Source organism: Oncorhynchus mykiss, chromosome 11 (genome assembly GCF_013265735.2).
Source record: "Oncorhynchus mykiss isolate Arlee chromosome 11, USDA_OmykA_1.1, whole genome shotgun sequence".
NCBI lineage: Eukaryota > Metazoa > Chordata > Actinopteri > Salmoniformes > Salmonidae > Oncorhynchus > Oncorhynchus mykiss.
In genome coordinates, this window is record NC_048575.1 from 55,448,955 (window position 1) to 55,472,817 (window position 23,863).

Below are 23,863 nucleotides of genomic sequence, written 5' to 3' on the forward strand. Positions count from 1 at the left end.
CAAATAAAATTTGATTTGATTTGATTTAATAAAAGGGCCCTCAATTGCTTTGAACTTCATTTTACTCTAAATTATATCCTAATAAATGTACACTACCGGTCAAAAGTTTTAGAACACCTTTCATTCAAGGATTTTTCTTTATTTTTATTTTTTTTTACTATTTTCTACATTGTAGAATAACAGTGAAGACATCACAACTATGAAATAACACACATGGAATCATGTAGAAACCAAAAAAAGTGTTAAACAAATCAAAATATATTTTATATTTGAGATTCTTCAAATAGCCACCCTTTGCCTTGATGACAGCTTTGCACACTCTCGTCATTCTCTCAACCAGCTTCACCTGCAATGATTTTCCAACAGTCTTGAAGGAGTTCCCACATATGCTGAGCACTTGTTGGTTGCTTTTCCTTCACTCTGCAGTCCGACTCATCCCAAACCATCTCAATTGGTTGAGATCGGGGGATTTTGGAGGCCAGGTAATCTGATGCAGCACTCCATCATTCTCATTCTTGGTCAAATAGCCCTTACACAGCCTGGAGGTGTGTTGGGTCATTGTCCTGTTAAAAAACAAATGATAGTCCCACTAAGTGCAAACCAGATGGGATAGCGTATCACTGCAGAATGCTGTGGTAGCCATGCTGGTTAAGTATGCCTCGAATTCTAATGAAATCACAGACAGTGTCACCAGCAAAGAACCCCCACACCAAAACACCTCCTCCATGCTTCACAGTGGGAAATAAACATGCGGAGATCATCCATTCACCCACACTGCATCTCACAAAGACATGGCGGTTGGAACCAAAAATCTTCAATTTGGACTCCAAATGACAAATTTCCACTGGTCCATTGCTCGTGTTTCTTGACCCAAGCAAGTATCTTCTTAGTATTGGAGTCCTTTAGCAGTGGTTTCTTTGCAGCGATTCGGCCATGATGGCCTGATTCACAGTCTCCTCTGAACAGTTGATGTTGAGATGTCTGTTACTTGAACTCTGTGAAGCATTTATTTGGGCTGCAATTTCTGAGGCTGGTAACTCTAATGAACTTATCCTCTGCAGTAGAGATAACTCTGGGTCTTCCTTTCCTGTGGCGGTCCTCATGAGAGACAGTTTCATAAGAGCTTGATGGTTTTTCCGACTGCACTTGAAGAAACTTTCAAAGTTCCTGAAATATTCCGAATTTACTGACCTTCATGTCTTGAAGTAATGATGGACTGTTGTTTATCTTTGCTTATTTGAGCTGTTCTCGCCATAATACAGTATTTTACCATATAGGGCTATATTCTGTATCCGCCACCACCTTGTCACAACACAACTGATTGGCTCAAACACATTAAGAAGGAAAGAAATTCCACAAATGTACTTTTAAGAAGGCACACCTGTTAATTGAAATGCATTCCAGGTGACTACCTCATGAAGATGGTTGAGAGAATGCCAAGAGTGTGCAAAGATGCCATCAAGGCAAAGGGTGGCTACTTTGAAGAATCTCAAATATAAAATATATTTTGATTTGTTTAACACTTTTTTGGTTTCTACATGATTCCATATGTATTATTTCATAGTGTTGATGTTTTCACTATTAATCTACAATGTAGAAATTAGTAAGAATAAAGAAAAAACCTTGAATGAGTCGGTTTTCAAAACCTTTTGACTGGTAGTGTACAGTATGTGCATGTATTCATGATTAGGATTTTAGGACTCAACCTGAGCTCACGTTTTAAATAAAGAGATGATTAACATTATTCCTGTTCTTTTTCATTCCTTGAGGCTGTGTGTTGGGTGGAGTAAGTGGAATTTTTCCCCTGCAGGTTTATTACAACATCCACACTGAGGGAGGTGGCGTGAGAGGAGGGGCTTGACATCATGTATTATTTATTTCTAAATCACAAAGGAGACTTACGGTTAAAGGTCACTTTATACAGGGCATATTGCAGCCAACTGGGTCAGCAGAGTGCCCTGCCCTCTATTCTCCTCAGTTTGTTAACTTAAGTGTCTTCCTGGAGACGGTTCCCTCTTCCTCCTCTTTTCCGAAGGACACGAGTGGGAGACAAATCACAAAGCACAGTATGCTCTCTTGCTCTCCCGCTGACTCTCTCTCCGCGCACACACACTTCCTTGTCATGACTTGCAGACACACTTTCAAAGCCTAGTACTCGGCATTATCTACCCTCTATAACAGGAACAATGTGAGGAGCTCTGTCCTGACTTGCATGGTGATAATCCTTGTTGCCGGAGGCTAGATCTCACTGCACGCTTCAACTGGCTCAGCTCATCACACCTCTGAATACCTCACAACTGAACATCAGTATCCTTTTCTTTCCTTAAGCATCCTTCCCTTCCCATAAGTATCCTTCCCATTTAATTGTTTGCAGTTCCCTTTCAAATCAAATCAAATTGTATTGGTCACATACATGTGTTTAGCAGATGTTATTGCTGGTGTAGCAAAATGCTTGTGTTTCTAGCTCCAACAGTGCAGTAACATCTAACAAGTAATATCTAACAATTGCACAACAATACACAAAAATCTAAAGTAAAGGAATTAAGAATGTATAAAATATTTGGATGAGCAATGTCAGAGTCGGCATAGATTAAGATAGAAAGTTTTCATCACTGCTCTTTGTTCTGTGAGAACTAATGTAATATGTAGATCTGGAACAGTTATATATCCACTATGATGATCTTTATCTTCTATGATCTTTTGAAAGACCTTGTACAAATACCGCTTTTTTTCATAATGCAGTTGTACAGTGATAATGCAGTGGTACAAATAACCTAATATCAACTAACAATAAGGATCCAGACTAGATCATCAACAAGACAAGAAAAAACATCCACCTGGCTGTGTATGGCTTCTTCAACATTGAGATTTTTTGAGATCGCTCATCACCATTACATAGGCCAATACAAATTAGATTGGATAGGCCTTAGTCATGTTGTAGCAGAGAGTGGTGCCATTAAGGCCTATTGAGGATGTAAATAATATAATTCAGCATAGCATCAAACCTCATCAAAACATTTCCTTACTCGTAGTTCAAGTGGAACTGACAGCGTTTTAACTACTTTGTAGATAACAAACAGACAATCATAATATCAGTAAAAATGATACAATTCCCAGTTTATGCTACAAAACCAACTTTATAAGAGGTTTTAAAAACGGGTTCTATTTGACTCAACATTCCATGTACACTAAGGCAATGTTGGTAGAACGGATTGATGCAGTTCAATGCATTATTAATATAATTCATCACTACATTTCTTGGTAGTCCAAAAAAATATTGCCATCTGGTTGTAAGTCACAGCTGGCCTGGTACATTGTTTGCTGCCTCCATTCCCTATGCACTGATTCAGTTTCAATGACTCAATATTTTGGACAAAAACGGACGAATGTAACTAAACCTGTGAATGTCAATAGAATCAAACTAACATGAGCAAATATCACAAGTCAGTCATAACGTGGCTAATAGGCTAGCGTATCTATTTATGTAGAAAGCTAAAAACAAGGAGCCTTACGTTAGCTAGCCAACTGCTAGGAGGAGTGGGTGAGTGACTAAATTTATCCCCTCGTTTTTCGGTGGCTATACACAGCTAGAGATGCAGGTGTCAATTGGTTAGCTAGCAAGAACTTGAAAGACTTATCCAGCTAGCATCTCTCTGCGTACCCAAATTCACTGACTATCTACTCTGATTTCAGAGCACTCTCATCAGTGTGCCAGAGCGTAGAATAACTGGAATAACTGATGAATTTACGAACGCAGAACACTTGCTGAATATGACCGGTGTCAGTAAATGTGGGCAAAAAAAGTAATAGTTAGTCACGATCGCTCTAGATAACATGTAAACAGCCTAACCAGCTCTGCTAGGGCGAGTAAAATAGTCTTGTGTCTGGAAGTAGCTAGCCAACTACAGCCAGTTAGCAGTTTATTTAATTTTTATGGCTGTTTGATAAATAGGACTAATGGTCCCAAAAGTAAGAGAACTTCCTTGGTATTGACATATTTGCAGAAATCCATCCAGGTGTATGTTGTAGCTTTTGGGAATGTGTTCTAATGATCTAAATTCGTGCTGTTGTAACTGCCTGTAAGCACACAGTCCAGTTCAAAGTGAATGATGGCAGGTCTGTGTGGTAAATGGCTTGTTTGCATAAAGGCCTACTGTAGCTCTGGTTGGCTATGGTGCACGGGTCTGTGTAGACTCCGGTCCTGAATGAGACAGATGGGCTTTTTTCGGTTTTATTTACGCTTTCCCTCTATAGAATTTTCACAAATGCTTTAGTATACGTAATGCCCAGACGTTCTAAGAATTTATGAAAAGTAAAAATTACCATATCTAAGTGCTGGCTTGTCAGAAAATGTTTTTAAAAGTGTCATTCTTCCTGGGGGTGTATATAAACAGACTTGAATAACATTTCATGTTGCTAAAATGCTGTCAGTTCCACTTTAAAACTCCCTCTGCCAACTCAGAAACAATAGCAAAGAAAAAATACCAAAGAAATGACATCTCCCTCTGGTCATGCAGAGTGACACCAACTTGACATCGTTCTGTCTGTGTCCAGAGAAATGCCTGGCAACAGCAGAGATCTGCCCGTGGTTAAAAATCACGCCAAGCATGTTGTGATGCAGCACTACTGTTACCTCTAAGCGCTACTGTCTGTGCCTCAGCACTGCTCACCAGTGCAGCTCCTTCACACTGTTTTGCAGCTCAACCTGTGACATCCCTGGCTGAGGTTACATATAAACACACACACAGACAGCCTCTTGTCAAAATCCTACCGGCTCTCTATAATCTGACCAAATCAGATTGAAATGCATGTCAGGAAATTCAAATGGCATTTTATTTATGTAAATAATCCTTAAAGATCATGTTAAATATTGGATGCTCTATATAGACGATTGCCTTATCATCTGGACAGGTTCCAAAATTAAATTAATATCTTAACTACAATTACTCTAGAGTACAATCAATTTCCTTCATTATGGAAAATAACATTAACTCTTTACATTTCTTAGATGTACTTGTTTAAGGGACAATCTCTAAGTACTACAGTTCACAGAAAACCTACAGATAAAAATATTATATTGACAGCTGATAGTTATCACCCTCTTCCCCCAAAAAGAGGTTTACCAGTAAGCCAAAGTCATAGACTGAGTCGCATTTGTGACACAGAGGAAGAATATGACAGACAATCAAATTCTCTCCTTGAGTATTTTCGTTTGAGAGGTTATCCCGATACATGGCTTGATTAAGCTAAAAAACAAGTTAAAAGCTTGAACAGAAGCCAGTTACTTAACAAATTCCAACAAAAACTAAATAAACTGTTTTCTGTAAACGATATACTTACTTTCGATGATAGCCATAATGGCATCAAGTCTATTGTCAAGAAACACTGGCACATATTATCATCAGACTCATATTTAAATTCTGCCTTCCAGAATCCACCTTTATTCAATTATAAACGATCAAGACATCTATCAAACATATTGATTTGATCAGATGTGGTCAGAGAGAGAAAAGAGGCCTTCATAAAATGATGTTTCCCCTGTAGAGCTTGTACCTCTTGTAGCACCATAAGGAAATGTTCTAATTTAGTATGCCCTCAGACTTGAGATAAAATCATGTAGAACTTGCACTACTAAAATGAGTTATTTATATGTTACAGTGTTCTTGTAATAAGATTTATATTGGAAAAACATCCCGGACCTTGAAAGTACATCTTGTAGAACATAAATCCACTATTAGACGTCAAGATATCATCTCGCCAGGTGCAAGACACTTCATAGAACAAAATCATTCCATTAAAGAATTGCGTTTCTGTGGGATCTAAAAAGTTAATCCACCACGTAGAATAGGTGACTATGACAACAAATTACTCTAAAAGAGAAGCCATGTGAATATATAAATTAAAATCTATTTTTCCACACGGTTTAAACAAAGAATTCGATTTCACCTCCTTCCTAAAAGCCACATTCAGACTGTTATAGAAGAACACTGTCCGTATCAGATTTTAAGTGTTGTTTATGAGTTGGCCCCACATATTTATGAACGGCTTTGCCTGATGTCCTTTGTGGTGGACTATCTCATTAATTGATATAATGTATTTTGGTGAGCGGAAACCTGGGGCGATTGATTTGTGAGTTGCCTTTCGTGCACCCTCCCGTACCCTATAATTCTGTATTTCTTTGTGACTAATTTATATACAGGTAGACCAGAAAAGCCACATCCCTGATTGGTAGATGAGTGACAACCCTGATTAGAAGCACTGCTGCCCATCTGCTGTTCTTTACAAATGCTGTTTAGACATTTTTTTATTGTACCGACACACTGAAGAAGGCTGGAAAGCCAAAACGTCTGTGTACACTATCCCTGATGCAGTGAAAATAATTTTAAAAATGGAATAATAACGTAAGCTTTATGCAACATCTTTTTGAGCGCAAACCCATTATACCTCTTTGTTTGTATGAAATGCATGTGTGCTCTGATGAGTGATGATAGTGCATTTATATCAATAAATTGTCAATCTTTTCATTTTATAGCAATGACATCCTCTACACTATCACTGGCATCTTGACGATTACACATTGGTCGACTACATTTGAAATACATTGTATCACAGACATTAGGCTAGTCCATAAGTGAGGGGTATGTCTTATTTTCAAACATTACTAGGGTTTAGCAGCAATTGACACACAACAAGCTTCATGGATGTTCTGATTGTATCAGCATTACACAAACATAACTAAAAGGTAGTGTCTGTTTCAAACGGTATCTACCCGAATAAGAACAAACCAATACACAGTTGCATGGAGTCATCTGTCATATTCAAAATGGGGGGAAAATGTAGTGGAACAGCAACAATACCAAGTATGACTTCAGTCCCTTTTTGACAATGACATGTCTGTGGTCTTTACCAAACATAGCAAAAGATGAACAAGAACTTGAACACAACATTCCACAGAGGTATGCTAGCTACTTTGGGGGTTGGCAAGCTAAGTCAAGGGCATTCCTTACTAGAATATTGTTTTTTTTTAGAATGATGCCAATATCCATGTTCAAACAAAGTTGAAACCCAAATTAGTGTCAGAACAAAATTAACATTCTGTACATGAGACCTAGATCATTCTATGAGATTGTGGTTATTTTCTGTCCTGCTAAATTCAGAAATCTGTAGGCCTATTATATTTACACATCTCAATGTTTTGTAAACAATGAAGGCAAAACAACCTCATGAAATCGTGATTAATTTCCACGTAACTTTTTTTAATTTATTTTTTATCTATGAATGGTGTTATTGCTTGATACAGTGATATCAACCAAATAACAATGGTGCAAGACTCTGTTCAGGATGAGTGTTAATATTTCCTGTAGGCTGGATCGAGTTGTTGCTGTTGTGATTATATTATATCATTTTTAAATTGTGTAATGTTGATTGCAAGATGGCGCCGACAGACGTGGCAGCTTTGCTTCTAGCTCCTATGCAACTTTGCAGTATTTTGTTTTTGTGTGTGTTATTTCTTACACTATTAGCCCAGAACGTTTTGTGTGTTATTACATACAGCCAAAATAACTTTCGGATATCAGAGCAGCGTTAACTCACCAGCACAATGACCAGGAATATGACTTTCCCAAATTTGATATTTTGTTCTCACCCCCTAGGGCAATTTAACTTATCCCAGAGGCTGCTCCAAGACGCCACTGGCGGAAAAGAGGTATTCGGAGTGGACTTCTAGTCCGACTCAGGAGGCGTGCACACCATCCACTGCTTCAGAGTATATTACTCGCTAATGTTCAGTCTCTGGACAATAAAGTAGACAAACTCAGGGCGGGGATCTCCTTCCAGAGAGACATCAGGGACTGTAACGTACTCTGTTTCACGGAATCATGGCTCTCTCTGGATATACTGTCCCCGTCCATACAGCCAGCTGTGTTCTTAGTACATCGCACAGACAGGAATAAAGATCTTTCCTGGAAGAAGAAGGGCGGTGTGATTGTGATAACGTATAGAAACTCAAGTGCTTTTGTTCACCCGACATAGAATACCTCACAATCAAATGCAGACCATATTACCTCCCAAGATAATTATTTTCGGTTACAGTCACAGCCGTGTATATTCCCCCTCAAGCCGATACCACGATGGCCCTCAAGGAACTACACTGGACTATATGCAACTGAAAACCACATATCCTGGAAACCACATATGAGGCCACATTTATTGTAGCTGGGGATTTTAACAAAACAAATTAGAGGAAAACGCTACCGAAGTTCTATCAACACATTGACTGTAGTTCTCACACAGGGAAAACACTTAACCACTGCTATTCTCTCTTCCGGGATGCCTACAAGGCCCTCCCCCACCCTCCCTTTGGCAGATCACAACTTAATTTTGCTCCTCCCTTCCTATAGGCAGAAACTCAAACAGGTAGTACCTGTGCTAAGGTCTATTCAACGCTGGTCTGACCAATCGGAATTCATGCTTCAAGATTGTTTTGATCACGCGGACTGGGGTAGCCTCGGATAATAACATTGATGTATACACAGACACGGTGACTGAGTTCACCAGGAAGTGTATTGATGGATATTGTTCCCACCGTGAATATTAAAACCTCCCCAAACCAGAAACCGTGGATAGACGGCAGCATTCACGCTAAACTGAAAGCGCGAACCACCGCATTTAACCATGGCAAGGTGATTGGGAATATGGTTGAATACAAACAGTGTAGTTATTCCCTCTGTAAGGCAATCAAACAGGCAAACCGTCAGTACAGAGACAAAGTGGAGTTGCAATTCAACAGCTCAGACATGAGATGTATGTGAGAGGGTCTACAGATAATCACAGATTACAAAGGGAAAACCAGCCACATCACTGACACCAACGTCTTGCTCCCAGACAAACTAAACACTTTCTTTGGCCGCTTGAGGATAACGCAGTGCCATCGACGCGGCCCGCTCCCAAGGACTGTGGGTTCTCCTTCTCCGTGGCCGACGTGAGTAAGACATTTAAACGTGTTAACCCTCGCAAGGCTGCCGGCCCAGATGGCATCCCTAGCTGCTTCCTCAGAGCACGTGCAGACCAGCTGGCTGGAGTGTTTACAGGCATATTCAATCTCTCCCTATCCCAGTCTGCTGTCCCCACATGCTTCAAGAGACCCACCATTGTTCCTGTACCCAAGAAAGCTAAGGTAACTGAGCTAAATGACTATCACCCCGTAGCACTCACTTCTGTCATCATGAAGTGCTTTGAGGCTAGTTAAGGATCATATCACCTCTACTTTACCTGACACCCTATACCCACTTCAACTTGTTTACTGCCCCAATAGATCCACAGACAATGCAATCGCCATTGCACTGCACACTGCCTTATCCCACCTGGACAAGAGGAATACCTATGTAAGAATGCTGTTCATTGACTATAGCTCAGCCTTCAACACCATAGTACCCTCCAAGCTCATCATTAAGCTTGAGCCCTGGGTCTAAACCCCACCCTGTGCAACTGGGTCCTGGACTTCCTGATGGGCCGCCCCCAGGTGGTGAAGGTAGGACACAACACCTCCACTTCACTGATCCTCAACACAGGGGCCCCTTAAGGGTGGGTACTCAGCCCCCTCCTGTACTCCCTGTTCACCCATGACTGTGTGGCCACACTCAATCATCAAGTTTGCAGACGACACAACCATAGTAGACTTGATTACCAACAATGACGAGACAGCCTACAGGGAGGAGGTGAGGGCCCTTGCGGAGTGGTGCCAGGAAAATAACCTCTCCCTCAACGTCAACAAAACGAAGGAGCTGATCGTGGACTTCAGCAAAAAGCAGAGTGAGCACGCCCCTATCCACATCGATGGGACAGCAGTGGAGAAAGTGGAAAGCGTCAAGTTCCTCAGCGTACACATCACAGACAAACTGAAATGGTCCACACAGACAGTGTGGTGAAGAAGGCGCAATAGCGCCTCTTCAACCGCAGGAGGCTGAAGAAATGTGACTTGGCCCCTAAGACCCTCACAAACTTTTACAGATGCATAATTGAGAGCATCCTGGTAAGGCAACAGCACCGCCAACAACCGCAGGACTCTCCAGAGGGTGCTGCGGTCTGCACAACACATCACCGGGGGCACACTGCCTGCCCTCCAGGACACCTACAGCCCCCGATGTCACAGGAAGGCCAAAAAAATCATTAAGGACAACCACCCGAGCCACAGCCTGTTCACCCCGTTATCATCCGGAAGGCGAGGTCAGTACAGGTGCATTAAATTTGGGACCGAGAGACTGAAAAGCAGCTTCTATCTCAAGGCCATCAGACGAATAAATAGCCATCACCAGCCGGCTACCACCCGGTTACTCAACCCTGCACCTGAGAGGCTGCTGCCCTGTATACATTGACATAATAATGTTTACATAATGCTTTACTCATTTCATATGTATATACTGTATTATATTCTACTGTATTTTAGTCAATGCCACTCCGACATTGCTCATCCTAATATTTATATATTTCTTAATTCCATGATTTTACTTTTTGATATGTGTATTGTTAGATATTACTGCAGTATTGGAGCTAGGAACACAAGAAATTCGCTACACCCGCAATAACATCTGATAAATATGTGTATGCGATAAATACAATTTGATTTGATCGCTGCTGCCTTCATGGCAAGAGGTGCGTTTCCACAAAACTTTCTTGTACGTTCGTGAACACAGACTTTATTGAGGTACGTGTGGGTGGGTGTGGCTTGAAACAATGAGTGACGTTTTTAAAGGGCAGTGGCCATGCTGATACCGTTCCCCAACCAACCCCTCCTCGTTTTCCAACTGGTCGTACATTACAGCACCGTTTATGTTCAATTGAACGATCCAGAACGTAAAAACGTACTGAACGCAGCCCTGTTCTCGCTTGCAAAAGAGACCATCTGAATGGACTTTTACTGGTTAAATACAAAAACAACAGGTACCCAATTGCGATATTATAGGCCTACTGACGTCATCATACTCTCTGAAATGGTTCCCCATTAGTTTTGATTTACCTTGAGGGCGTGTATTCACATAACGTTCCACACAGCATGCCTAAACTAAAGTGACTCATGTAGGCTATGCGCCTAGGTTGTTTTCATGATATATGATAGGCTAAAATCACAATGTCTTACACATTTCCAACTATAGGCTTACATGTATGCTTCAGTATATGGACAGCAATAAAGTTTCAGCACGACGTGTAGCAAGGCTCATTTTCGAATCAAACCACTCGATTTACGGATTGTTACTGTATGGACGTAGAGAGCACACCCTGACCAAACGTATTCACATCGAATCAACATTCACTTTCTTTCAGGGATTCCTAAGCTACATGTGTGACAGTCAAAGTAGCTTAACTTCGCCTTTTCCTAAAGATTCCTAGCTACATAACTTCCAAGTTTAATTGCCTTGGCCAACTAGTAAATAGACTGTGTGAATTACAACCCAATTGTAAACAAGACGACATAGTTGTCGAACTTACCAACGCCATATTTCTCTTTTTTAGTTGGAATCCAGCGGGTCATTGCGGTAAAATGATAAATAAATAAATAGATGAACTGCTGTGCGGGTGGGACACTTCTCGTCCTGAACACTACAGTTTCGCCATCATGACTTCAAAAGGGGGGAGGGGAGAAAACTAGGGCTATGCAATTGAACCCAGCAGCAAGCGTTGCCGCGCCTCGTTGCGTAGGCTAAAGATCACTCAATTGAACAAATGTGGCAAATGTAACATAACGACAATGTAACAATAGAACCAAACTTCAAATAAGTAATTAGAGAAACTCACTTACACTACACCGTGTATAGTGTACATTAGGATACCATACCTTTCACCATGAGAGTCCATTGTGCAAAATAAAACTGGGCACATTACTGAGATAAGGTATGATAGCCACAATCAGAAGTAAGTATAAAACATTTTTCGTTGTCGGAGCAACATTTTTGTCACGAGATAAAGTTAGACTGACATGAGAGAGCAATGGTCTGTAACAATGCAGAGGTACCATGCAGACACTGAGTGTACTATAATATAGGTCAGCCAGAGGCGGCCTATGGGCCAAAACGGGACTGCAAGGAATTTGGAATGTTATTATTATTATTTTTTAAATCACCAGGACATCTGTTAAAAATGTGTTTAGTTTAGGAAGTCTTTTCCCTAGTATTCCCACGATAAAAATAATATGTGATCATGTCTCAATGTAATCAAGGTATGAAATTATTGTTATTTTCAAATGCAATCTATTTTTGGGCTTAGTTGTGGTCAATTTGCAGTGTAAAAAAATATTATAATTATGTTTCAGTCCGCTCAAACAAAAATCATCCGGCAGACGCTCTTATCCCGAGTGATTTACAGGAACAATTTAGGGTTCAGTGCATTGCTCAAGGGCACATTGACAGCGTTTTAACCCAGTTGGCTTGGGGATTCAAAACAGCAACCTTTCGGTTACTGGCCCAACACTCTTAAACCCTAGACTACCTTCCTCCCTGATATAGAGCATATTCTGGTGACTTAAAAAAAAAAAAAAATACAATAGGCCTAACGTTACCTACCATATGTTATTTGATTCAAATGATTTTTACTTTTTGGATTTTAAGTGATTCAACCATTGACTGCTTTGTTTCCTCAAGGTCAGGAATGTAAGGAATCGACCTGTTGTCAACGACGTAGGCCTCAGTGGACACTGTCAGAGGATGTGCGCGTGTGTGTGTGTTATGTAACATGAGGAAAATTATTGCAGTAGCCTACTTGATCATCAGCAGGTGCACACAGTGTTTGTATTTTAGAGGATGAGTCTGTCTGGGATTACCATTCATGCATTTATCTGTGTAAGTTTGCATCAATACGTGCATTGATTGTGATATTTTATTTATGAATGGGCCCCAGCCTCCCCGTAAGACAATGGGCCCCACCCTCCCCCTCCTCACCGATGCAGCTGTTTAGTGGATCCGGCCTGTTATTCTACTTAGCCTTTTGTCTTCACATAATGTGTTGCTGATAGCACCGCACAACCAAATGTTGCTGTCAATAACCATTAGCCATCCATTTGCATAGTTTTCCCCCTTGACAGCTTGATTTAGCTCTCACTATTTTTATGGTGATTTCTCTGTAAGTTTTGCTCTGTCATTGTTCTCATGTAAATTTCACACGGGTTCGGCCAGGACAATTGCTATGACATTTTTTGCATTATACAGTATTTGGTTTCTGCTAACCATCACAAAATATATCTTGATTTGATTCTGCAAAATGTCATATCCCCCATCGAAACAGTAGGGTAACTGCAGAGGGCGTTAGTAGTCAGCCCTCAAAAGTAGATTCTCCCAAAACTGATTGGTGGTAGAGAAATTATTGGTACAGTTTTGGTATACATTTGCATAGCACTTACAACTGCTATCCATGTTTGTGGCATGCACAATACAAAGAATTTGCAAAAATAAGTCACAACAAAATAAAAATAATCTTAAACAATAATTGGGTGTTAAGAGAAGGTTTACTGTAGCTACAATTCATTTAAGTTAGTTTTACAAATCTAATGCATATAAACATTTTAACATGTAACTACACAAATCAGATACAGATAAGGTACCTACAATGTAATTACACTGTACACACTGTACCGTCTACCATGTAAATATATAGGTATTAGGGACAGTTATTGTATATTAGTACAGCATTTAGGTTTATTTATGTTGGGGAATGTTGTTCTCTTTGAATGACTTGCTCATTGTCTGCTTCATCTACAGGTGCAGGATCATAATTTAATCACCTCATTGTTGCAGGAAATGTTCTGCACAGCGGGAAAATGCAAACTTGTACTGCATTCAAGATTTAAAAAGGCTTCTAAAATGTGTCATTTTCTCTTTAAAATTTCAGACTTGATTTGCCCTAACTAAACATGTATCAACCCCTTCAAAAAATTACTATGAATTCTAATCCACACAATAATTCACATTTCCAGTTACTGAAGGATTATTTCCCTGTTTTGAGAAACTGGTCAAATTAAGATCCTACACCTGTAAGTGATTAAAAGATTGGACCACTTACTTGGGTATATATTGAGCGGTTTATGTACTTAAATGCTTTTGAATAATTTGACACGGTTTTGTTTGATCCGAGCATTTTTGTGATTTGTGTATTCTTAGGTTTATGATTCAGTGTAGGCCTTACTTTGCATGGAGTAAAGATCTCTAGTCATATTCAGGTTTACACTTTTGCCATGTTATAACCTTCCACAAATATAATCTCAAGCACAAATGGATTACTTTAATGTATTAATATATTTAAAAAATCATTTGACATAGAGACCAGTCAAATGAAAAGGAATTCTGCAAGCTGTGAATAAGGAACACAATATTGCCATCATGTGACAGACTTTTGTTATTACAACATAACTTTTCTTGAATGGCAAAACAACAACTCAGGAAGTGGTATACAACTACTATCAAACACCATAGAGAATCATAAAGGACTCTTCATTGTATCGGTTCTGCTATGGCATATGTGAGCGCACTGACAGCGCCATTGAGGCCATTTCTATTTTTAAGTAGTCAATTTTCTTCTACAACTTCTATTTTTAATTTGATTTATTTCACCTTTATTGAACCAGGTAGGTAGATACTGGGGTGCAAAGGAGCAAAATAAACAAATACATACAGTTTGGGGATGAGGTAGATTGGGTGGGCTATTTACAGGTGCAGTGATCTGTGAGCTGCTCTGACAGCTGGTGCTTAAAGCTAGTGAGGGAGGTAAGAGTCTCCAGCTTCAGAGGCCACGGAAGGAGAGTTGTATGGCATTGAAGCTCATCTGGAGGTTAGTTAACACAGTGTCCAACGAAGGGCCAGAGGTATACAGAATGGTGTCGTCTGCGTAATGGTGGATCAAATAATCACCAGCAGCAAGAGCAACATCATTGATGTATACAGAGAAGAGAGTCGGCCCAAGAATTGAACCCTGTGGCACCCCCATAGAGACTGCCAGAGGTCCAGACAACAGGCCCTCCGTTTTGACATACTGAACTCTATCAGAGAAGTAGTTGGTGAACCAAGCGAGGCAATCATTTGAGAAACCAAGGCTATTGAGTGTGCCAATAAGAATGTTGTGATTGACAGAGTTGAAAGCCTTAGCCAGTTTGATGAATATACGACTGCACAGTAATGTCTCTTTTCGATGGCGGTTATGATATCTTTTAGAACCTTGAGCGTGGCTGAGGTGCACCCATGACCAGCTCTGAAACCAGATTGCATAGCGGAGAAGGTACAGTGAGATTCGAAATGGTTGGTAATCTGTTTGTTAACTTGGCTGTCAAAGACCTTAGATAGGCAGGGTAGAATAGATATAGGTCTGTAGCAGTTTGGGTCTAGAGTGTCTCTCCCTTTGAAGAGGGGGATGACTGCGGCAGCTTTCCAATCTATGTGAATCTCAGACGATACGAAAGAGAGGTTGAACAGGCTAGTAATAGGGGTTCCAACGATTTCAGCAGATCATTTTAGAAAGAGAGGGTCCAGATTGTCTAGCCCGGGTGATTTGTAGGAGCCCAGATTTTGCAGCTCTTTCAGAACATCAGCTATCTGGATTTGGGTGAAGGAGAAGTGGGGTAGGGTTAGCCAGGTGGAAAGCATGGCCAGCCATAGAGAAATTGTTGACATTCTCAATTATTGTGGATTTATCGGTAGTGTCAGTGTTTCCTAGCCTCAGTGCAGTGGGCAGCGGGGAAAAGGTGCTCTTATTCTCCATGGACTTCGCAGTATCCCAGAACCTTTTTGAGTTTGTGCTACAGGATGCAAATTTCTGTTTGAAAAAGCTAGCCTTAGCTTTCCTAACTGCCTGTGTATATTTGTTCCTAACTTCCCTGAAAAGTTGCATATCACGGGGGCTGTTCGATGCTAATGCAGAACGCCACAGGATGTTTTTGTGCTGGTCAAGGGCAGACAGGTCTGGAGTGAACTAAGGGCTATATCTATTCCTGGTTAAAAAAAATGTAATAAAGCATTCTTATTTAAGATGGTGAGGAAGGCGCCTTTAAAGAATAACCAGGCATCCTCTACTGACGGGATGAGGTCAATGTCATTCCAGGATACCCGGGCCAGCTCGATTAGAAAGGCCTGCTCGCTGAAGTGTTTTAGGGATCGTTTGACAGTGATGAGGGGTGGTCGTTTGACCGCAGACCCATTACAGATGCAGGCAATGAGGCAGTGATTGCTGAGATCTTGGTTGAAAACCGCAGAGGTGTATTTAGAGGGCGAGTTAGTTACGATGAAATCTATGAGGGTGCCCGTGTTTACTGATTTGGGGTTGCACCTGGTAGGTTCATTGATAATTTGTGTGAGATTGAGGGCATCAAGCTTAGATTGTAGGATGGCCGGGGTGTTAAGCATGTCCCAGTTTAGGTCACCTAGCAGCACGAGCTCAGAAGATAGATGGGGGGCAATCAATTCACATATGGTGTCCAGGGCACAGCTGAGGGCAGAGGGTGGTCTATAGCAAGCGGCAACGGTTGATGAGTTGATATGAGTTGATAAACAAACTGAAAGGGTGAATACTGCCACCTGCACTGTACTGTTTGAAAAGGTATAAAGCCAAGTTTGGCGATTTCCTGCCACCTGCAGTTATGGAATGTTTACTCACAAGTATAATTCATTGGCTGATCCCTCCTGATGACCTGGATGCTTTTGGGCACTAGAGTCCTCTATCAATCTCTATGTCAAACACCTTCTATTTAGAGAACATTCCTGTGCTTGAGTCATGGTATTATTAGGGGATGTTCCTAAAATCTCAATAATGCTGATGAGAGACAGATTTAGGCTCAAGAGACCATTGTGTAGGATTGTTTCATGAACAGTCTACCACCTCAGGTGCAAGCTTTATGTAAGCATTATATAAGCTTAACATCTCAGTTTGGTGTCGATAGGGTCGATGAATCAGTCAAGCAGACTGGCATGTGTGTCTTGTCCTCCCCTCAGTCAGGCTCATCCTGTTCTCACCTAATGCTCTAGTTAGATGAGATTGCATCATACACTCCTAGAGAGAAAGCATGACTATGAGCAGAGATAAATAGTACTCAAATATTGGTGTTTTCATATTCAGTCTACCAAATGGATTAATGGTTATTTTGAGAAAAAGTCAACTGTTGTCCTACTACAGTATGTCTTAAGCAGCATGTTTTCCCTTCTCTTTCCATGTCAGAGGCCCAACCGCAAGATGTGCTGGGATGTAAAGGCTGCCTGAGCTACAAACACTGAGCTAAATCACTTCTATGTTCGCTTCGAGGCTAGCAACACTGAGGCATGCATAAGAGCATCAGCTGTTCCGGATGACTGTGTGATCATGCTCTCCGTAGCCCACGTGAGTAAGACCTTTAAACAGGTCAACATACACAAGGCTGCGGGGCCAGATAGATTACCAGGACGTGTGCTCTGGGCATGTGCTGACCAACTGGCAGGTGCCTTCACTGACATTTTCAACATGTCCCTGATTGAGTCTGTAATACCAACATGTTTCAAGCAGACCACCATAGTCCCTGTGCCCAAGAACACAAAGGCAACATGCCTAAATGACTACAGACCCGTAGCACTCACATCCGTAGCCATGAAGTGCTTTGAAAGGCTGGTAATGGCTCACATCAACACCATTATCCCAGAAACCCTAGACCCACTTCAATTTGCATACCGCCCGAACAGATCCACAGATGATGCAATCTCTATTGCACTCCACACTGCCCTTTCCCACCTGGACAAAAGGAACACCTGTGTGAGAATGCTATTCATTGACTACAGCTCAGCATTCAACACCATAGTACCCTCAAAGCTCATCACTAAGCTAAGGAACCTGGGACTAAACACCTCCCTCTGCAACTGGATCCTGGACTTCCTGACGGGCCGCCCCCAGGTGGTGAGGGTAAGTAGCAACACATCTGCCACGTTGATCCTCAACACTGGAGCTCCCCAGGGGTGCATGCTCAGTCCCCTCCTGTACTCCCTGTTCACCCATGATTGCATGGCCAGGCATGACTCCAACACCATCATTAAGTTTGCATACGACACAACAGTGGTAGGCCTGATCACCGACAACGACAAGACAGCCTATAGGGAGGAGGTAAGAGACCTCTGGTGCCAGAATAACAACTTCTCCCTCAACGTAACCAAGACTAAGGAGATGATTGTGGACTACAAGAAAAGGAGCACCGAGCACGCCCCCATTCTCATCGACAGGGCTGTAGCGGAGCAGGTTGAGAGCTTCAAGTTCCTTGATGTCCACATCAACAACAAACTAGAATGGTCCAAACACACCAAGACAGTTGTGAAGAGGGCACGACAAAGCCTATTCCCCCTCAGGAAACTAAAAAGATTTGGCATGGGTCCTGAGATCCTCAAAAGGTTCTACAACTGCAACATTGAGAGCATCCTGACCGGTTGCATCACTGCCTGGTATGGCAATTGCTCGGCCTCCGACCATAAGGCACTTCAGAGGGTGGTGTGTACGGCCCAGTACATCACTGGGGATAAGCTGCCTGCCATCCAGGACCTCTACACCAGGCGGTGTCAGAAGAAGGCCCTAAACATTGTCAAAGATCCCAGCCACCCCAGTCATAGACTGTTCTCTCTACTAACACATGGCAAGCGGTACCGGAGTGCCAAGTCTAGAACCAAAAGGCTTCTCAACTGTTTTTACCCCCAAGCCATAAGACTCCTGAACAGGTAACTAAATGGTTACCCGGACTATTTGCATTATGTGCCCCCCCAACCCCTCTTTTATGCTGCTGCTACTCTCTGTTTATCTTATATGCATAGTCACTTTAACTATACATTCATGTACATACTACCTCAATTGGTCTGACCAACCAGTGCTCCCGCACATTCGCTAACCAGGCTATCTGCATTGTGTCCCGCAACCCACCAACCACTCTTTACGCTACAGCTACTCTTTGTTCATCATGTATGCATAGTCACTTTCACCATACCTACATGTACATACTACCTCAATAAGCCTGACTAACCTGTGTTTGTATATAGCCCTGCTACTGTTATTTTCAAGTGTCTTTTTAATGTTATTTTATTTCTTTACTTTCTTTACTTTCTTTACTTTCTTTACACACACACACACACACACACACACACACACACACACACACACACACACACACACACACACACACACACACACACACACACACACACACACACACACACACACACACACACACCTTTTTTTCGCACTATTGGTTAGAGCCTGTAAGTAAGCATTTCACTGTTGTATTCGGCGCACGTGACCAATAAACTTTGATTTGATCTGTTTGGTGTATTCCTTACTCATCAACAAGGTGGCGGTGAGTAGAGCCTCTGCATCAGAAGACGATCATAAACAACTCTTGTCCTCCAACCATCTATTCAAAGATGAGATCATGAGTTCACCAGGGATCCCTTATATGATCCCTTCTCCCATGGATGTTTCTGCATTTCTCCAGTGAACCAAGGAGGCTAAAATACTTATGAGTAGTACAGTACAACACTTTGATATTTACATTGTTTTCCCAACAGCAAATCAGGTGATGATTTGAGTTGTTGTGTTTGCTTTGGGACATTACCCTTGTGGCTATATGACATACACATTAAGTCCAACTTGTTAACTTCCCTTTTTTGTTGTCTTTTTTTATACAGAGAATATGTGCTGGTATCAGTTTGATATGCATGCTGTCTCCTCATTCACTCTTTTGTTTCAGGAAGAAAGGGAAGGTTGGAGGGAGGATCTGCAGAGGATAGGGTGAGCTGAGGACAAAGAAACTACAGAGGGGAAAAGAGAGAGGTGGCAGCTGCAGATTTTGGGGAGATGGCTTTCTAATACTGTATGTAACAGGGCCAAAGGTCAAACATAGAGGACTGCACGTTTTTTTTCTTCCCTCAGTTCTGCTGTTAAATTAACTTCTGAGAGCTCTGTAGCATTGTAGTCCAATTGTTGGTGTAAATAGCATAGTGTGGGTTATGCCATATATTACAAAGGAATAAAAGTCTCTGTGACTGTTTTGGAGAATAAAATGAATAAAAATGTGAAGAGAGAGTGATGATGGTAGACAAACCGTATGTCATCTCAGAATAACAGTGACACTAAAGAGAGGGAACTTTAGCCAAACAGTCAGAAGATTTATAGCCACTGCAGAAATTAAGACCCTCTCTGTGTCCCTGTCAAGTAAAACTGATATCCTTGAAAGAACAAGTGTTCTCCTTCTTGGGGATACACAGCCACAAAATTAAACTTGATATGAATAGCAACAAGTCACATATAGCCCATGGTATGTATGCAATCATTTAGCATTCATACAGTGTTCCTGTATGTGTATGAATGGCTGTACATTTCCGCCACCAGTGTGGTGCAAAAAGAGTGTCTGGAATAAAACAGGACCTTCCTCTGTCAAGATTTAATGCAGTAGGATTTTCCTCTCTTGTTTCTCTAATGGAATTGCTTTTTGCTGGCATCCTCCATCAGTAGACATTTGGCCAGATTCTTTGGTGCAGCACCAACTTAGCTGAGTCATAAAACTTCTGAATTATGGCCAGTGATGTGAAGGAGAGTGAGCCAGCAGGAAAAACACAGGACCTTATGAGGACACACACACACACACACACACACAAAGGCTCCTGCTCTCTACTTACTATCTGTCAATTTAAAAAAATAAATACCGAAATGTCTTTAATTCTATCTTTGCCAGGTGTTCTTTATTGTTTTACAATCTACCAAGGTGGGAAACTACCATCAATTTCCAAAGTTTGTTCATTGTCTGTCAAAGGGCCATCTAAGAGGGCGTCTCTCAGATGACACATACAGGTCGTAGGTACATTGTGGAGAAATTACATCATCTATCAACCAACCTATAATTGAAACAGTTGTTCTAATACACGTCCCTTTTATTCTAAAAGAACATCCTGATTCGCCAATGCTATTATCTATACACTCCATACACTTATTGCTGACTCATCTGGCCAGTCATGAAAATGAGTAGTAACTTCATAAGTGTAGTGAATTGAGTCGTGCAATAATTCATGTTTCATGTCTTTATTTGTGTTCAGTACTGTACATCATGGATCCCACAAAGAAGATTTGGTCTAAGGCATTTCAAATCAAGTATTGAACACAATGGTGTTCTCATAGGCATATTGTGGTGACAGAAAAGCACATAGGTTCTTCAAACAAATATTTCACAGGCTAATACAATACAGTATTTGCGCACAAAACTCCACACATGCTCTCTCTTGTTTCTCGCACCCAATAATTAAGCAATCATATTGAATTTATTTTGATGTATTTCATATACAGGTATTTGCTTTTTATTGTTCTGAAGAGCACCTTGCAGGCACACACATGCATACACTCTCATGCTCTGCTTCACTCAGTGTACAGCCATACTGTTTATTTGAACTCAAACATAAAGGCCTCTGCTGTATATACAGTGGTTTCCTGATTGATTGTACTGAACTGATCTATTTATAGAGCACCTCGATAGGGAACAATCAATGTGTCATTCATTCTTGATTTAAATATTTTGGTCTTTTGGCTTCTCTTTTTCTTCTGCCACTTCTACTTCCTGTTTGCTTTCTTCCTCATCATCCCCTTCTTCTGTTTCAGTGGCTCCATCCTCCACTCCATCTCCTCCTTCTTGGCTTTCATCTTCTCCATTTTCTTTAGGCTCCCCTGCTTCCTCTTTCTCCATATCTCCATTATCACCTGTAGAGACAATGTGATTTGTTGTTAACCGCTGTAGGCAATGAACTTGACAATTCAAAACCTTTAAAAAAAAATAAGTGAAATCACATTCTTTCAAACTCTAGACAACACTGACCTGCTTTTTGCTCTTCTTCTTCTTCCTCTGCTTCCTCGACTCCCTTCTCCTCTTCTTCCCCCTCTTCTTCCTGAGGACTTGACTCAGCAGGCTGTGCTTGACTGGCAGCTATAATCTCATCTGCAGAGGAGAATGATGAGCTGTACATGCGTAGGTAGGGGGCAGCAGAGCTCAGGCTGGACTGCATGAAGAACATGGGGCGGTTGTATGATGGGGCAACACTCAGGCTTTGGGAGTAGACACTGGACATTTCCCCTGGTCCTCCAGCACTGAAGCGATTCTCCTCCCCTTCAAGCAGCTTCCTGGAAACAGAATAGATACATAGATCACAAGAGATGGCCCTAGTTGGCACTCAGTTAAATTTGTTGTACTGTAAAACACATATAATCCAATCTATGATCATATAGTAATGGTACAATTATAAACTTCTGGAGGAAGTTCCTCTCTGCGAAGTAGACACAACATGCAGGTCTAATGTTATGAGTTACAGACCTGTAAGCTGCTATCTCGATGTCCAGAGCCATCTTAACGTTCAAGAGGTCTTGATAGTCCTTCAGGTACCTGGCCATTTCATTCTTAGTTGTCCTCAACTCGTCCTCCAGCTGGCCAATTGATTCCTATTTTGGAGATATCATTAATATGATTAATTAGGTGTTGATTGTGGAATATATCTGATGCATGTAAAGGTTTTTCCAAACATCATGACCAAACAACGTATTCTATAGGCCAAAACTTACTTTGTTGATGTAAAGGATGCATTACGCAACATTTCTGTAGAATATTCATTGTGCGCATTTGTCTGAAGGATTAGGCTCAGCAGAGTCTGCTACACTACTTATGCTGATGCAGATATTTAGACAGGTTACATTTTTCATTCATGCTGCTCTGGCACTGACACTGACCTGTAGGGCTGCGATCTCAGCACTCTGTTTCTCCTCCACCTCTTGTAGCTGATTCTCCAGGGACTGGTTCATCCCACGGCATGCTTCAATCTCCAGGTTCCGTGTTTTGATCAGGCGCCGGTACTCCCCGGCCTCGTCTTTGGCACTGCGAACGTTGTCTGTGTTGCGGGTGGTGCCTTCTGTCATCACACTCACCTTGCTGCGGAACCATTCCTCGGCTGACTGGAGGTTGCGGTGTGCCAGTTTCTCATACTGGACACGGATGTCTCGGAGGGCTGCGGACAGGTCTGGCTTGGCCACTTCCATCTCCACTGACACCTGGGCATTGTACTGCACCTGGGCCTGCAGCTCCGCTATCTCCCCCTCATGGAGACGTTTCAGAAAGGCCAACTCATCCAGTAGTGTCTCTGTCCTCTTCTCCAGCTCAACACCGCCCAAAGCAGCCTCATCCGCCCTCTTCCTTGCATCCATCAGACGGCCTTCTACCTCTTCTCTGCTGACTACCTCCTCTTCATAACGGCCCTGTAGACTCTGCAGCACCTCCTCCATCTGGTCCCTGTGGTTCTGAGCAGCCTGTTTCTCATCGCGGGCCTCCTCCACAGCAGCACGGAGCTGGCGTATCTCGTGCTCATACAGGGACCTGAGGTGGGAGGGCTCGCCATGCTTCTGCCTGAGGATCAGCAGTTCAGCATCCAGCAGCCTGTTCTGCTGTTCCAGCTCGTGGACGCGCTCGATAAAACTGGCAAAGCGGTCATTCAGCTCCTGCAGCTGGGCTTTCTCCTGCGTCCGCACGGCCTTGAACTCAGTGCTGACCTGCACCGCCTGGCTTATGTCCAGTTCAGCAGTGGCAGCAGAGCCAGAGGCAGATAGCAGCATGGAGGAGCTACGGCTGTATGTTGGGTAATGCAGCCGGGATGACCCATGGGATGAGAGGGGGGCAGAGAGGCTGGAATACACCGACCTGGATGTCATTCCTCCTGCACTGCCTCCATACCCTCCACTGCGCAGCGTCACCCTCCTCTTGTGGGAAGAGGAAGGAAAGTAAGGGTCGTAACCAATGGAACTCATGACTCGTGAAACAGGCAGCTCTATGTTTGATGGAGTTGCTGGGTCGACTGCACAGTGGGATCTG

At 42.0% G+C, this 23,863-nt stretch overlaps 2 protein-coding genes across 4 annotated transcripts in view; both read right to left on the reverse strand.

Annotated features, from left to right (window-relative positions):
- Positions 1-11,703, reverse strand: part of LOC110535990 (dedicator of cytokinesis protein 5) — a 32,828-nt gene extending 21,125 nt beyond the window's left edge. For 2 of the 3 annotated variants that reach the window (XM_021621427.2, XM_021621426.2), the window contains exon 1: positions 11,485-11,691. In XM_021621427.2, coding sequence (XP_021477102.2) covers positions 11,485-11,527 — 43 coding nt within the window. In that variant the 5' untranslated portion in view covers positions 11,528-11,691. Of the gene's footprint in view, positions 1-11,484 lie in introns of all 3 variants that reach the window. The other variant, XR_005034678.1, reaches the window with a different exon arrangement.
- A 9,326-nt stretch (positions 11,704-21,029) lies between these two features.
- On the reverse strand, positions 21,030-23,863 carry LOC110535992 (neurofilament light polypeptide). The gene is made up of 4 exons (XM_021621429.2): positions 22,732-23,863; positions 22,322-22,446; positions 21,830-22,131; positions 21,030-21,714 (listed from the first exon to the last, which is right to left on the reverse strand). Exons 1-4 carry the CDS (start codon positions 23,797-23,799, stop codon positions 21,524-21,526), a joined length of 1,686 nt encoding a protein of 561 aa, XP_021477104.1. The 5' UTR covers positions 23,800-23,863; the 3' UTR covers positions 21,030-21,523.

Bases quoted from the DNA above. Each gene is read 5' to 3' on its own strand.
- LOC110535992 (XM_021621429.2), bottom strand. From the start codon at position 23,799: ATGAGTTCCATTGGTTACGACCCTTACTTTCCTTCCTCTTCCCACAAG. The intron at 22,447-22,731 runs GTCAGTGTCAGT...TCTCCAAAATAG, and splicing joins CTGAGATCGCAGCCCTACAG to GAATCAATTGGCCAGCTGGA. The intron at 21,715-21,829 runs GTCAGTGTTGTC...TTGTCTCTACAG, and splicing joins AGAAGAAGAGCAAAAAGCAG to GTGATAATGGAGATATGGAG.